The sequence below is a fragment of the Penicillium griseofulvum genome (genome assembly GCF_001561935.1).
Source record: "Penicillium griseofulvum strain PG3 chromosome Unknown contig_80, whole genome shotgun sequence".
Taxonomy (NCBI): domain Eukaryota; kingdom Fungi; phylum Ascomycota; class Eurotiomycetes; order Eurotiales; family Aspergillaceae; genus Penicillium; species Penicillium griseofulvum.
In genome coordinates, this window is record NW_024467471.1 from 4,925,055 (window position 1) to 4,938,822 (window position 13,768).

Consider the following 13,768-nt stretch of genomic DNA (forward strand, 5'->3'; position numbering starts at 1 on the left):
ACTATTACAAGGACTCTTCAGTGTCGCCGTCTGATACTGCTCTATTTGGCTTTTTTCTCTATCGTTCTTCGTGCCCTGGATCATCTTAATATTGGCCACATGGATGTTCAACCCCTGACTCTGTTGCCTAGGTGGAATCCTTGGATTACCGAAACCCCGGACGGACCAGTGGAAGGAAAGGAACCCTATCCTGGGATGGAAGTGGCTCTTGTGGGCAATAGCGTAGCCCTTTTGTGGCTGATAGGAACATGTGCCTTTTGTCTCGTTCTGATATACCCTTCTCTTTTTTTGCTGGTGTTGAATATCTCTTGAGGTTATAACACTGAATCTGATTTTGTATTAGATTCTTGGATTTAGAGGTGCTATACTATAGCAAATCATAAACCGAACTGCTCTTTTGGCCGGGAAAGAAGACAAGTGAAGTCGTAGAGATGTTAGAGATGGAAGTCAAGTGGTCTTATGCTAACACACCGAATGAGATCAATATGTTCAACGCTGATTATGATAGTTACGATAATAAACTGGGATACTGTCTAGCAGCATCTGAAGCCTTAAGAAGCCTAACTTGATAATAGTTTGAAGGGTTATTGTCAAAAAAGACATCATCTTTCACTCATCTCTATGGACCATTCGTAACAGCATAGATAAATCAGACCCTAAGATCACAGAGTCTACTACACCATATCTCCATCTTCCATCTTTTTTCCCCTCCAAAGATTAGACGGGGGGATGGCTGGTTTTGGGGACCCCTCCCTCCAAACCTCCAGGGTCGGAATTGGCCAATACATAAAGAGGTCAAGCATAATATCCGACAGAGGAAGTGAAAATATGGGGAGAGAGTGTGTGCATAAGAACTGCAAGACTAAAGAGGTAAAGAAATAAGTGTGGACCCCCGAAAAAACGCCAGCCGGATGCCACTCTGCATGGAGTCCCCAAACAACCGTGTTGTGACCTACACGGGGAGATCACTATAAAAAAGGGGGGCCAGGCAGAAACAAGTTGGAAATCACATAACAGAGAAAAGTTCAGTTTTCAACATCAAGGTCATGGTGTTTTTATTTTGCAACAGCAGAGCTCAAGACTTGTGTGCGGAAGAAGGCACCCTTGGTCTTTTCGATGACTTGCTGGTAGACCGACTGAGGGGGGTGGTTCATAATAACAGTGCCCTCCTTGTAATCGATCTTGGCGTCAACCCGGGTATCGCGAATAAGGTTGACAATCCACTTCTCACCCTCGTCCTGGTTGAGACCGAGGCGAGCGGAAAGGTCGCTTAAGAAAGACCCGGATTAGTTTGTTGTTCTGGTCAATTTCCCAATATAATAACTTACTTGATATCAATGCGCTGGTGGATCTTGCAGTAGCTCTCGGAGATGAGGTGGCGGGCAGCATCGACAAAAGCATCGGCGGCCGACACAAGGAAGAAATCGCTGCGGAGCACATCCTCTGCCTCGCTGAGCTTCTTCTGTGCCTCCTCGAAATCGAAATCGACGTAAAGGGCCTTGACGAAATCGGTGACGGGGTCGGTGTACTCGTAGTCCTCCTGGCGAACAACGCGGATCAGATCCTTCAATTGCTTCTGGTAGACACCGGAGTGCTTGTGAGGGCGGCTGCGGTTGGTGATGACAGCGGCGGCGAGGTACCGCAAAACCCAAGGGCAGCTGGTCTGGATGGTGTTGATGTAGGCGGGGGAGAAGAAGAGGTCGGTAAGGACGTCGCGGGCGGGGTCGTGGTTGAAGAAGGGGAACAGCGACCAGTGGATGAGCCACGAGCGGTTGGTGAGCTGAGCCAGGGGGTTGTTGAACAGGCGAGTCTCAATTGAGTCCTTAACCTTCTGAACCTCCTCCATAGCACCCTCCCAGTTGGTGGTCAGGATCTCTGATGCGAGCTTACCCCATGTGGCGGCGGCAACCTTGTCGTTATCGGTGGACAGAACACGGAACTGGTAAAGCAGCTCAGCGGCATTTCCATAGCTGCCGCAGCTGTACTGGAACCGTCCGTAGTCGTGGAGAGAGTTGACCATCTCGTTGGTGACACCGTGCTGCTCCTCGAGGAACCGCAAGTTGGCAGCCTTGTCGCTTCGCAGGTTGCCGACAACCTCCTCATCCTGCAACAATTCGGAAATCTTCTCGCTCTGAACCTGGTAATGCTGTAGCTGGGCGAGAACCTCCTCGCGCTTCTTCACAAACTCTTCGGGAATGGTGTCGGAATCGTTGATCTCCTGCCACAAGTTGGCGACGTAGTCGGTCATGTTGGTGTGCTTCAGGAGCTCGTACTTCGCCCGGGTGATTTCCTTGTCCTCCTCATCGCCGGTAGCGCTGAATTCGAGCAGGGGGAAGACCAGGTGACGGTCGAGGTACGGGATGAGTCGGGGGAGCAAATCATGCTGGGAGGCGATCTCCTCGGCGTGAGCAGCAGCGCCGCTGAGCAAATTCTCAGCGGTAGGGGGGGCGTTGTCTGCCATATTTAATCTCAAGAGATGGCAGAAGGGGGTTAAAGGTCTAGAGGGGGATAACAAAGGCCAACCGCGATCAATGGAGAATTTGCAGATTGTGCGGGCGTCGGTGGCGCTAAACCCCTTTTGGAAGTGGGTGTTGGGAAGCGGTGGCAGAAAATCTGAGCAGAGGAGAGCATCAGATGTCGCTCTCCGATCTTCCCAGCCCTTTTACCTTGATATCCGCATCTTCTCCAACCAGGTCTATTTTTTTGGTCCTTTAGAACCTGAGAAATGGCATCTCTTCTACACTCGGGCCCATCATCGGCCATGCGAAAGCAGGCCACGACCACTCTTCGCGTCAATTCTGCACAGTCCGTCGCTTCCGTACAGACATGTAGTTCATTTTCCACATTATGCCCCCAGGCACGGTTGAAGGCTTCACGTAAGTTACTTATTGTTCTGTTTCATTTTGGTCTCTTGATCTCCTAAGACCTACAAGAGCAAGGCCAAACCCTCAGTCTTGCTATCTTGTAACCAACAGACAAGAAAGAAGAAAGAAAGAAAAAAAGCCACGCATCTATGCCGTATTGGTTTCGCTTCGACAGAGAAAATAGCGCATTGACTAATCATTTATTTCAGATCGTCCTCAATTCACTCTCCCTACTCTCCCTACCCGCCAAAGCCGCACCTTCCTCGCTCATCTCGGCCGTCAAGCGCAAGCCCTGAAACAACAATCTACCGCCTCATCCGCGTTCCCATCCTCAGACAAGAAACCCACTCCGCCCCTGCAGCTCACCAATCTCCCCTATTTCGTCCGCCGCACTGCCTCCAACCAGCTGCCTGTCTACGTCGTCACAAAGGCCGGCGGCACCAAGCAACTCACCAAGCTCCAGAAGACCGAAGGCGATCTGGAAGCCCTCCGCAACGACCTAGCTGCTGCTCTGGGTGTTGTCGACGGAAACAAGCCTAACCCGGATGTTACTCTCAACCGACTCACTGGCCACATCATTGTCAAGGTATGTTCACTTGGACGGTGCAATTGATTCTTACGCGATAGAAACTGATATATTGATACAGGGCTGGCGCAAACCCGAGATTGTGAACTTCCTCCAGGAGCGGAAATTCTAAATTCTTTCTTCTCTAATACCTCAATCTTATTTCACAAACCCGCGATTGAAGAGCTCATCGGAATTTTTCAATCCAAGATTCACCCTCAAAAGCATCATTCATATCCCCCTATTGCGAGGGGTATGCTAGATCATATCTATCGGAGAGATCAATCAAATCACGTCGAAAACAAGGGAGGAGAAAGAAAGAAACGAACGCTCACGGTGGTCCCTGATGTGGATGGGTAATATCTATTTCCTTGATCTCTCTCTCCTCTTTCCTCGGTGCATACCTTAATCTCGTTGCGGGTTGTTTTTCTTCCCCTTTTTTTTCTTTTCTTTTCCTTTGGTGTTTGTGTCTCATCTATCCGGTCGTGTCTTCTGGCGTGCACCTGCTTTTCGTTTTTTTGTTCCCTTGGTTTTTCTCTCTACCTGTAACACTTTCAATATGTACATTTTCGACGACTCGATGGGTGCTAGTGCTTTTACATCGAATGACCACATGCATTTCCATACAGGAAACTTGTAATATCACGTAGTATATATGCTTATATCTACAACTAGAAGGTATGCCAATGTCGGCCACAGGTAGACCTGTTTAAAGACTTCGGGAGTGGACGGGAGGACTTGCCCTCTATTTCTGCTAATTGCTTCAATGTGACTGGGTTTACTACAAATCTGTGGTAAGCCTTTGATTTAATATTTACGAATTTAAATGAAAGCAATGGCCAATAGGTCATGATGCAAGTATCTCTCGATTTTAGTCGAGGGTATTTTGAGCATTGTACACCGAAGCAGAACAGAACGCTATCTCACGAGAACAAAATAAAAGCCCCCATCACCCACCAGCGCCCAAAAGTTAAGAATAGAAAGACTGACAGTCGACATGAGTACAAATGACATGAGAGAAAATCAAGATTGTCGTATATGCTAAGTAGGAGAAGATCCGATTCCTCCCAAGAGGGACTGGTACAAAACCAAACTGTCACCAGCGCATTGGAAGGTTCACGCATACATCATTTACTCCGCCAACCGAGCATATGTGAGAAGCTGGCGAACAACACCACCGTCAATGTTGGGGAGGAGCAGTGCACCTAGCAGGCTTTCTTTTCTAGGAAGGATTCCGGATGGGATGTTAAGAGGGGTGTTGTCGACTTGCTTTGATTTTTCGGCGAGTCGTCGTAGAATACCCAGTCCTCGATTGACAATCGAACTGAAGGCATACGCATCGGCTTCGGCCTGACTCCTTTGTCGCATGTTGATTTGTGGGATGCGCTCTGTGCATAGTGCGCAGGAAAGTCGCAGGAGATGGACAGCGAACCCGTCGACTGACTCAAGCCATGCTTTAGCAAGAGGGCCATCGGCGAATGTGGTGAGGACATCGGCTGACAAAAGACCTTGCATCAAAAATACTTTGCGTGCATCCACAACCGCCATGGGCTTTTTGTCAGGGACGCAGGAGATGGCAAGGCCAAATGCGCGGGTTAACAATTCCGGCTGGGGAAGTGCAGACCCATCGCCAGAAAAGATGGCTTTGAAGTAAGTTCGGTTCGGGTCATCCCTAGCCAACATTTTGGCAAGCCCGTCAACAGCAGCTGGGGTGTATCGATCAACCGAAGAATTAAATGTAGTGAACATCACTTTTCCGGAGGGCGATGTGGGCTCGGGTCCAGGCGAGAATGACAACAGGAAGACCAACAAATTCAGCGCCTCATCCTTGCCGGGAATTTGCACAACATGCGCCAAGTTACTTAGCAAAATCACTGCATCCTTCATAAAGTCTAACGTGTTGTGGCTCGTCCGCAGGAACATCTTGCGAGTTCCCATGTAACGGAAGACGGCAGAAAACAGCTGAGCGACAGGAGGGATACCAAGAGGTAAGAAATTCGTCTCGCTGAACGAGAAATTGCGCAGAATAGTGGTGATACAGATGAGTCGATCGACGGCTCGGTCTAGTTCGTACTCAATACTTCCAAATTCGGGAACATTTGCGAGCGATGTGTTTTCAATCTGGCAGTCCCGTGTGACTTCGTCGTAAGAACGTAGATGCATAGTATCCGACTCTTCCAAGGTGTGCTGGGCTAGAAGGTCGACCTGGTCTTCAGCACAGTCGATCAGGCTCTCTACCAAGTCATCACAATTCTCCAATGATATCTGAACAGATGGTTCACCAGAAAGTGTGGTGAGGGTATCCAAGGCTACCCGGATCTCGGCGTAAATCCCACACTTGAGCGCCATTGTTAGCGCGTGGATATCAACAACTCCTAGTTCTGCAAAGCCTGGTACGTCTGGCTTTAGCCTCGAGATATCTTCGCCAATTTGGTACATCTCATCAACAGCAATAGGCCCGTGGAAACGACTTCCTTTCAAAACCATCGGCTTGAAGGTTTCGTCAATAGGTCGTTTTACTAGCTGCTCTGGCTTTTGTTCTTGTTGTCCTGGCTGCTGTTGTCCTGGAATAGGCGTAACACCCTTCCCAGATTGCGGGGAGGGAGCTGCAAACTGTGCGGCAGTGGCTTCAGTAGGGGGGGCCGGTGGTTGCGACGCCCTCGAGATGCTTGGCCGATGTCCCTGAGCTGGCCTGCTTTGGCTTCTCGCGTGTGTCGGCGTGGCAAATCCATTCGCTGGGTTCCCTGGGACATTATTATGAATCGGCGTGTTATTCTGGGGGGACTGTGCCATTGCCTGCGCTTGCTCGAAGCCTGGGTTAGGCTTTGCCAAAGGAGACTGGAATTGACTAGGCTGCCGCGGTATTCCGCCTTGCTGCTGCTGCGGTGGCTGCTGTTGCTGCTGCATCTGGTCCGTCATTTGCTTTTGTTGTGAGCTAATGAAAGCTTGTTCATAAGGACCCAAGTTCCTTGAGTGGTGAGCTTGAATCTCCTGGGCGGCTGTAGGGTATTGCATCTGGGGGAACTGCAGCTGATGTGCAACTGCTGGCCACATGTTTGTTGCAGTAACCTTTTTCGATCCTCCCATCTTCATCACCGTGGCGTAGAGTTGAACGAGGTTGATCGGACGACCGCTGACAATAGGGTTCGGGTCCATGGGAAGATTCTGGCTCATCATGAATTTTTGCAATGAGCGCAAGAATCCTTCGGGGTTACTGGGTTTCGGCATGTTTGACTGCATGTTTGGCGGCATTTGTCTCATTCCTCCGGGCTGCTGAGGATTGGCCTGTTGTATGCCTCCTTGAAACTGCCGTCCAGCCATTGCAGGATTGGAATTCATCCGTGTCTGTTGCTGCATAGCATGCAGGCGCTGTTGTTGATTCGCTAAAGCCTGATGGTAGCCCTGGGGTACTTGTTGCATGCCATTGAACTGCGGCGCCTGCATTGAGGGCTGAGGTGCTCCCGAAGTCATTCCACCAAACTGCTGTGCCTGCATAAAATTGGCGTTCTGAGGCGTATTCACGCGACTGCCGTCCGACTGCGACGGAGACATATGGGGCCCAGGGTGCGGGCCAGCGGGCGAAAAGGGGCTTGGAGAAGCCGTTCCCATACGAGCGCTTTGTTGATCAAAATCCTGCATGATGGGCGATTGCGTTACATTCGGAGAAGCTCCTTGCTGAAGATGCTGGTATGGCGTCGGGTGTTGCGGAAATTGGGGGTTGCCATTGGCCGGTCCTTGATAATTTGGGAATGGCTGGTGAGGAGTTTGGGATCGTGACCCCGTCACGCCGCCCGGTGCTGGCCTTGGCGACATGGGCATGCCATCTTCTGGTCGCGCTCGCTTAGATGGAATCACTTGGTTTGGATTGTGGAAACCCGGGGAAGCGTTCCGCGGTACGCCATTATTGAACATGCGCTGGAATTGTGATGGATCCTGGGGGGTGGGGGAACCATGAAGGAAAGCAGTAGAGGGATCTATAGTGGATGGATGGAAGCCGCCATTATCCTGGCCAGGAATCGAGGCGTCGGCAAGCCAGGCATTCATGTCGAGCGGTTTTGCCAACCCATCTACCTAGGACGAGTGAGCATGTGAACATTGAAAAAAATTGCAAAGATGTCATATAGATATCAAGAAAGTATAGGGTTTAGTCAAATGATGGAAGATCAGATGGACGCGTCGGGGGTGAGATGTTTGGAGTCGCGCGCAGACCCGCGACAGTTTCGAAGAGAAGGGTAGGGAAGGCGACCAGGAATATTGGATATATTATGGGCTAATTAGGGGAGGGAATGAGGTACATACCGATAAGGCTGAAGTGACTTAAATTCCGCTTTTTTTAAACGGATGACTGAAGCCGGGTCCCGGAATTGGCAGATGGGGGGATATGAAGGGGGACAGAGGTTGGCTAAGTGAGGTCACGTGGTGTGATAGCCTTAGGCAACAAACCACGGGGAAGGACGGGAGGGAAGGCGTTAAGAGATAATGGGGGTGGGGGGGGGAAGGGGGGAAAGGGGGATAGACTGTAGACTAAAGAGTTAGCAAATCATAAAAAGTCACTCTTGATCTTCAAGCCAAGATAATAATAATGGAAGCTCCCAAAAGAAGGACGAATGGGGGTTACAGAAGGCATAAAAAATGACGGGGCGTGGCCACAACCAAATAATATCAATACAGGTAAATAATAATAGGGTAACCCCGGGGAAGAAAAAAAAGCAAAGCAATGATATAAAGATGGGCCGTACCTATCAGTTCACACGATCCGGTCAGTTAGGGATGAAAGGGGAAGTGGAGAGAAGAGAATGAGGGAAAATTATGGTCAGAGCTTTTTTTTTCCCATAGGTAAATCACCCACTGTGTTACGAGGTTAAATGTTTCTGTTTCTGTTTCATTTTAATATCTTGTCTTTTCAGGGGGGGTTTTGGTTCTTCTCTTTCTCTCTTTTCTTTCTCTTTTCTCCCCTTGTGTCAAAGAATTTGGATTTCCCATTTCGTTATTTCATTCAGAGAGGTGGGTTGTTGGTAGCCTCATCCCGCATATGGGAAAGACCACACACAGAAATAAATGAGAACCATTCAATAGAAGAAATATGAAGGAAATCTCTTTCTGAGAGAAAATCCTCATAAAACCCACATCTTTCCCTTAGATTTTGTAAATCATCTAAATGATGATCCATTCCAAAGGTCTGCTTAGGTGGCCGAGTGAGGTTAGATCATATATACTCCAACCCGATTAGGTCTGAGGTTAGCCAACAAATCATAAATTCCAAAGAAGAAAATTGCCATGGAAAAATGAGGACATTCCAGAGCAAAAGCTGGGGGGAAGGGGAAAAAAATAATATGGAGAAAAGAAAAAAAAAAGATCTAGAGCCGTGACGCCAGCGGGCGGTTCTCCTTATATAAAGCTCGGGCTAGCGTCTGATAATCACGTTGATGCGCGCCCAATCCTCCGAAGTCACCAAAAATTCGAGGTAAAAGAGTGGATTGATCTTTCCTAGTGAGCCCCGTGCAAGGATCCGACTCGATCCGCATGGGAAATCATGACGGCTTTGGTGCCTGTCCCACCTACCGTTGTCTCGGCCTACTCCACCGCTAGGGATGATTGGATCAACTTTTCTTCATTTCCCTTCTGTAAGGCTTTTGGAGCTACGGAGAGGTCATGGCTAACATTAGTGGCAAGGATACTCGTAACTGTTTCAAAAGCCTTTGCGCATGGCGGTCCAATATGATCTTCTCCTTGAACCTGATCAGCTGTCCAAACTGGCAACGTGCTTGGTGCATCATCTTACATATAGTCGACTATACGAAACAAATACCCTAGGCAAATCATCCCGAGGTCCTCATCATTGGCTCCAGGGCTACATATTGCGCAGCAGCCGCTAGCGTCTGACCATATATTTAGATTGATACACTCACCTAGACATGATTAGTGTATATTTGGTCTAGGCAAGATACAGGGGAATGGCGATCAGAACTATCAAGACTTCCCAAGGTTCTGTGTAAGTTGTCTCATAATTCTGTGGGAGATTATTGTATTGCAAGTTGGCGGGCGCTTGATTTGGTAGTGTTACCCGTATCGGCTATTGCCACAATCTTCTACTACCTATAGCCTTGGAATAATGGATGAACATGATATGCACATCATAATGTAAAATAGTCAGCAGGAATTACAATATAAATGTATCTTTGGCTCTAAACACACTGGAAAGTGAATCTTACTAAACTGTTGGACGAGCTAACATCACGTGATGGATAAGCTTCCGGGCCCATAGCATCGAAAGCTCCAGATGGCTCAACTCCGAGCCCTTCACACAGCGCGTCATTCACCAACCATCTTCAAAGCACATCACTTCTCCTTTCATTTCCAGCTGATAGATATACCATCCTTTCTTATCTTGCTCGCTAGCCAAAGTTATCCACCATGGGAGACGTTGCCGTGGAGAACCCGGCGAACAACGTCACGCCTCTTACCAAGCCAGGTGCGCTTGACGCCCTTGCCAACTTGGATTCCCTCGATGGCACCGGTGTTGATGGAAACGACGAATATGCTACCCTTAAGAGGCTACAAAGACATCTGGAGTATGTCTGACCATGTTTGTTTGATAGAGTAATCCGTACTGACGTCGAACACAGGTATATCCAACTGCAGGAGGAATACATCAAAGATGAGCAGAGGTATGCAATATGATTCCATAATTAAGGATTTGAATCAGTGCCTAACTACCATGTGCAATACAGGAGCTTGAAGAGGGAGCTGGTTCGGGCACAAGAAGAGATCAAGCGCATACAGAGTGTGCCATTGGTCATCGGACAGTTTATGGAGGCTATCGATCAAAAGTATGCCTTTCCGTGTCTGGGCTCTAGGCGAGATGATTCTTTTGCTAACGCATATCTCTAGCACCGGAATTGTGCAAAGCTCGACCGGTTCTAATTACGTCGTCCGTATCCTCTCCACTCTCGACCGCGAGAAGCTGAAGCCCTCATCATCGGTCGCCCTTCACCGCCACTCCAATGCCCTTGTCGATATTCTTCCTCCCGAGGCTGACTCCTCTATTGCGATGCTGGGTGAGAGCGAGAAGCCCGACGTGACGTATGCAGATGTCGGTGGCTTGGATATGCAGAAACAGGAGATTCGGGAGGCCGTCGAATTGCCTTTGACGCATTTCGAACTCTACAAGCAAATCGGTGGGTAGAGATGGAGATTCATTGCGGTCAATCACACAGCTAACAATTTGCAGGTATTGACCCTCCCCGTGGTGTCTTGCTCTATGGCCCCCCCGGAACCGGAAAGACCATGCTGGTGAAAGCCGTGGCCAATAGCACAACCGCCAGCTTCATCCGTGTCAACGGTTCAGAGTTTGTACAGAAGTACCTAGGAGAGGGACCTCGTATGGTCCGTGACGTGTTTCGCATGGCCCGTGAGAACTCCCCAGCCATCATCTTCATTGACGAAATCGACGCGATCGCCACGAAGCGTTTCGATGCCCAGACTGGTGCCGATCGTGAAGTGCAGCGTATCCTGCTGGAGTTGCTGAACCAGATGGACGGTTTCGAACAAACCAGCAATGTCAAGGTCATCATGGCCACCAACCGAGCCGACACCCTGGACCCGGCTTTGCTGCGTCCTGGTCGTCTGGACCGAAAGATTGAGTTCCCCAACCTGCGTGACCGACGTGAGCGCCGATTGATCTTCACAACCATTGCGGCACGGATGTCACTGTCCCCCGAGGTCGACCTTGACGCCCTCATCGTGCGCAACGACCCGTTGTCTGGTGCCGTCATTGCTGCTATCATGCAGGAGGCTGGTCTGCGGGCCGTCCGCAAGAACCGTTACAATATTATCCAATCGGACCTTGAAGATGCTTATGCTGTCCAGGTCAAGACTGGACAGGATGATGACCGGTATGTATCTTGTTTGCTTTTTTGGCTTTTCTATATCACTAACTTGTTGTTTACAGTCCTGACTTCTACCGGTAAATGCTCGAGTCTCTCAGGAAACTGGGTATGAGTGACGGAAGCTTGGTCTCCCTCCCTAGTTGTATTATCAATAATATGAAGGCGCCATGTGTCACAATGTTCAGATGATATGTTGATTATACAGTGTCCAACCTTTTTGATTGTAAATGTAAACGGCGGACCCGAATTACTATATGCGGTTAGCTTTTCCTTGAGTTTAGCACCCTAATACGCCCTCACGCAACCTCCCTTTAGGGCCGCCGACATTAAAGACCTCTCTTCGCTGCTCATCCTCCCCCTCTCTCACTTTTTCGTTCTCCTCTCGATCTTGTACTCATCGCCGCCCCGGTTCTTTTACTCTGGCCCCCACCGTGGTTTTCCCAGGACCTATCCGCACAGTAGGAAAAATGTCGAGACAAGCAAGCAGGCATTCAAATTGATAATACGTTCGTTGTATACAGTACTAGTGAACCACACTATAGCTCTTCAGCGCATAAGACACATTGCACCCCTGTTCTTCACTCCTGCCCCTGTACCATCTCCTCATAGCCTGGGAGGTCCCATCCTCTCACTTCCTCGCGGCTGGCAAATTTGGCAAAAGCATCCAACCTTAGGAAGGCGATAATTCCCAGGAAAAAATTCAGTATAGCGATACCTATGGACGATGACGGAGCCTTGGCCAAATTGTTCGAATCCTTCGATAATCCTTTCTGAACCTGATTCATGAACGGCCGGAAAGTTTGCTCGTATTGTTTGATTGCCGTCAGAAGACCGTCTTTGGTACCGTCCATGTCAGCGATATTCTTGTCAGCACGCCCACAATATCGACTAATCTCGCCAGCCAGTATGTAGGCTCCTACGAGACTAGAGGTAGTGCCCATTCCGGTGACTGCTGACGGACAATACGCGGCGTCTCCAACGAGAACAACCTGGCCTTGAGACCAAACGTCCATCTTGACGAGGCCCAGACGCTCGAGGTAGAAGTCGTCTGACGTCTCCAGAGCTTTCAGAATTCGGTCGGTTTGCCAACCTGCACCTTGGAATACCTCGGCCAATGCCGCCTTTTCCTCGTTGACATCGCCTTTCGGCGCACTGCTCAGCCTTTCCTGATCGCCCACGTAGAGGAGGTATGCCTGAATGCTCTGTGCATTATGTCTTCTGGTAAAAACCATTCGCTTCCCGGGGGCCATGTAGACCGTCGAAATGTATTGCTCCCCCTTTTGGATAGGCTGAGGGATGGTGAAGTAGCCTGTATAGATACTGAGAGAATTGAAAGGGTCCGGCATACCGGATCCGAGGATTAGCTTTCGGATGCGGGATCCCTGGCCATCAGCGCCGACTAGGAGATCAAAGTGATCCTTGTTGCCATCTGAAAACAGAACTTCGATCGAACCGTCGTTTTCCTCGAAGCTCTTGACAGTCATGCCGAAGATGTACTTGACGCGATCCTTCGTGGCATCGTGGAAGAGCCGACACAGATCTCCTCTCATGATTTCATAGTCGGTGGTGAAGCTTTGTAATCCTTGTCCGGTTTTGTTCGCAGGAAAGTAGGCCTTCTGCTTACCAGAGCTGTTGACAAATTCAAGGCCTTGCTCTTGAACTGATCTGGCGCGGAACGCTTCTTCGAGACCCATACGCTTCAAGACTTTGATGCCGGATCCGCGAAGGTCTATCTGCAGTCCCGTGGCCCGCAAGCTCGGCCAGCGTTCGACAACGGTGACATCGTGACCGAGCTTCGAGAGCCAGAAGGCCAAAGCATTTCCGGCTAGGCCTCCACCGCAAATGAGGATTTTCAACGGTGCCATGACTTAAGTGGTAATAGAGGGTACAAGAAAGAGAACACGAGATACTCTGGATTGCATAGTCGAACTGTCGCTGCCAACCACCCTTATTTATATTCCAGATGGGCCTGCCTCGATATTGCCTGTTACCTACCCGTTAGTGGTTCAAGTCCGGACTCGGGGTTTGCGGCTCGGTAAATTGTCCCTGTCGCAAATTCCCGCCGCACAAGTATTCTGAGCTGCACGAAAGCTAATCCCGCGAGCGTTCGTGGACTAAAGGCCTTTGGGCTGCTCATTTCAGATGCCTGGGAAGGACGGGCATTCGTACGCATCCGCGGTGCTCTCTGCAATTAGCGGGGAACTTTTCGAGCTTGTTGGATAGGGCTGTACGTTGAATTCGATACCCCGAAATTCCCGACCCCGAAAATGCCGAAAATGCCGAAAATGCCGCGTTGTAACCCGTGAAGTTGAATTTAACCTTGTTCGTTAGTTCCGGGTTTACTTGTTTCAACTATACAAAATTTGGGTTCATAATCTCCGGGCTACTTTAGCCATCTCTTACCTAATGGCTCCTTTCAGGACATATTTACATAGAAGCTCTATTTTCTA

The 13,768-nt window shown here is 49.4% G+C and overlaps 5 protein-coding genes across 5 annotated transcripts; 2 read left to right on the forward strand and 3 right to left on the reverse strand.

The window, feature by feature from the left end:
* Positions 1-1,055: 1,055 nt before the first annotated feature.
* Positions 1,056-2,461, reverse strand: PGRI_027580 (eukaryotic translation initiation factor 3 subunit E; the record flags this gene model as incomplete). Its single annotated transcript, XM_040790471.1, has 2 exons — positions 1,056-1,269; positions 1,329-2,461. 2 exons carry the CDS (start codon positions 2,459-2,461, stop codon positions 1,056-1,058), a joined length of 1,347 nt encoding a protein of 448 aa, XP_040647424.1.
* A 264-nt stretch (positions 2,462-2,725) lies between these two features.
* PGRI_027590 (mitochondrial 54S ribosomal protein mL49) lies at positions 2,726-3,562 on the forward strand (the record flags this gene model as incomplete). The annotated part of the gene is made up of 3 exons (XM_040790472.1): positions 2,726-2,876; positions 3,074-3,450; positions 3,512-3,562. The coding sequence occupies 3 exons, from the start codon at positions 2,726-2,728 to the stop codon at positions 3,560-3,562; spliced, it is 579 nt and encodes a 192-aa protein (XP_040647425.1).
* Positions 3,563-4,560: 998 nt separating this feature from the next.
* PGRI_027600 (putative ARID/BRIGHT domain protein (SWI1)) lies at positions 4,561-7,473 on the reverse strand (the record flags this gene model as incomplete). Its single annotated transcript, XM_040790473.1, has 1 exon — positions 4,561-7,473. The coding sequence occupies one exon, from the start codon at positions 7,471-7,473 to the stop codon at positions 4,561-4,563; it is 2,913 nt and encodes a 970-aa protein (XP_040647426.1).
* A 2,370-nt stretch (positions 7,474-9,843) lies between these two features.
* On the forward strand, positions 9,844-11,399 carry rpt3 (proteasome regulatory particle base subunit RPT3; the record flags this gene model as incomplete). Its single annotated transcript, XM_040790474.1, has 6 exons — positions 9,844-10,001; positions 10,056-10,097; positions 10,161-10,259; positions 10,321-10,607; positions 10,661-11,324; positions 11,381-11,399. 6 exons carry the CDS (start codon positions 9,844-9,846, stop codon positions 11,397-11,399), a joined length of 1,269 nt encoding a protein of 422 aa, XP_040647427.1.
* A 497-nt stretch (positions 11,400-11,896) lies between these two features.
* PGRI_027620 (Monooxygenase, FAD-binding) lies at positions 11,897-13,183 on the reverse strand (the record flags this gene model as incomplete). The annotated part of the gene is made up of 1 exon (XM_040790475.1): positions 11,897-13,183. One exon carries the CDS (start codon positions 13,181-13,183, stop codon positions 11,897-11,899), a length of 1,287 nt encoding a protein of 428 aa, XP_040647428.1.
* Positions 13,184-13,768: the final 585 nt, after the last annotated feature.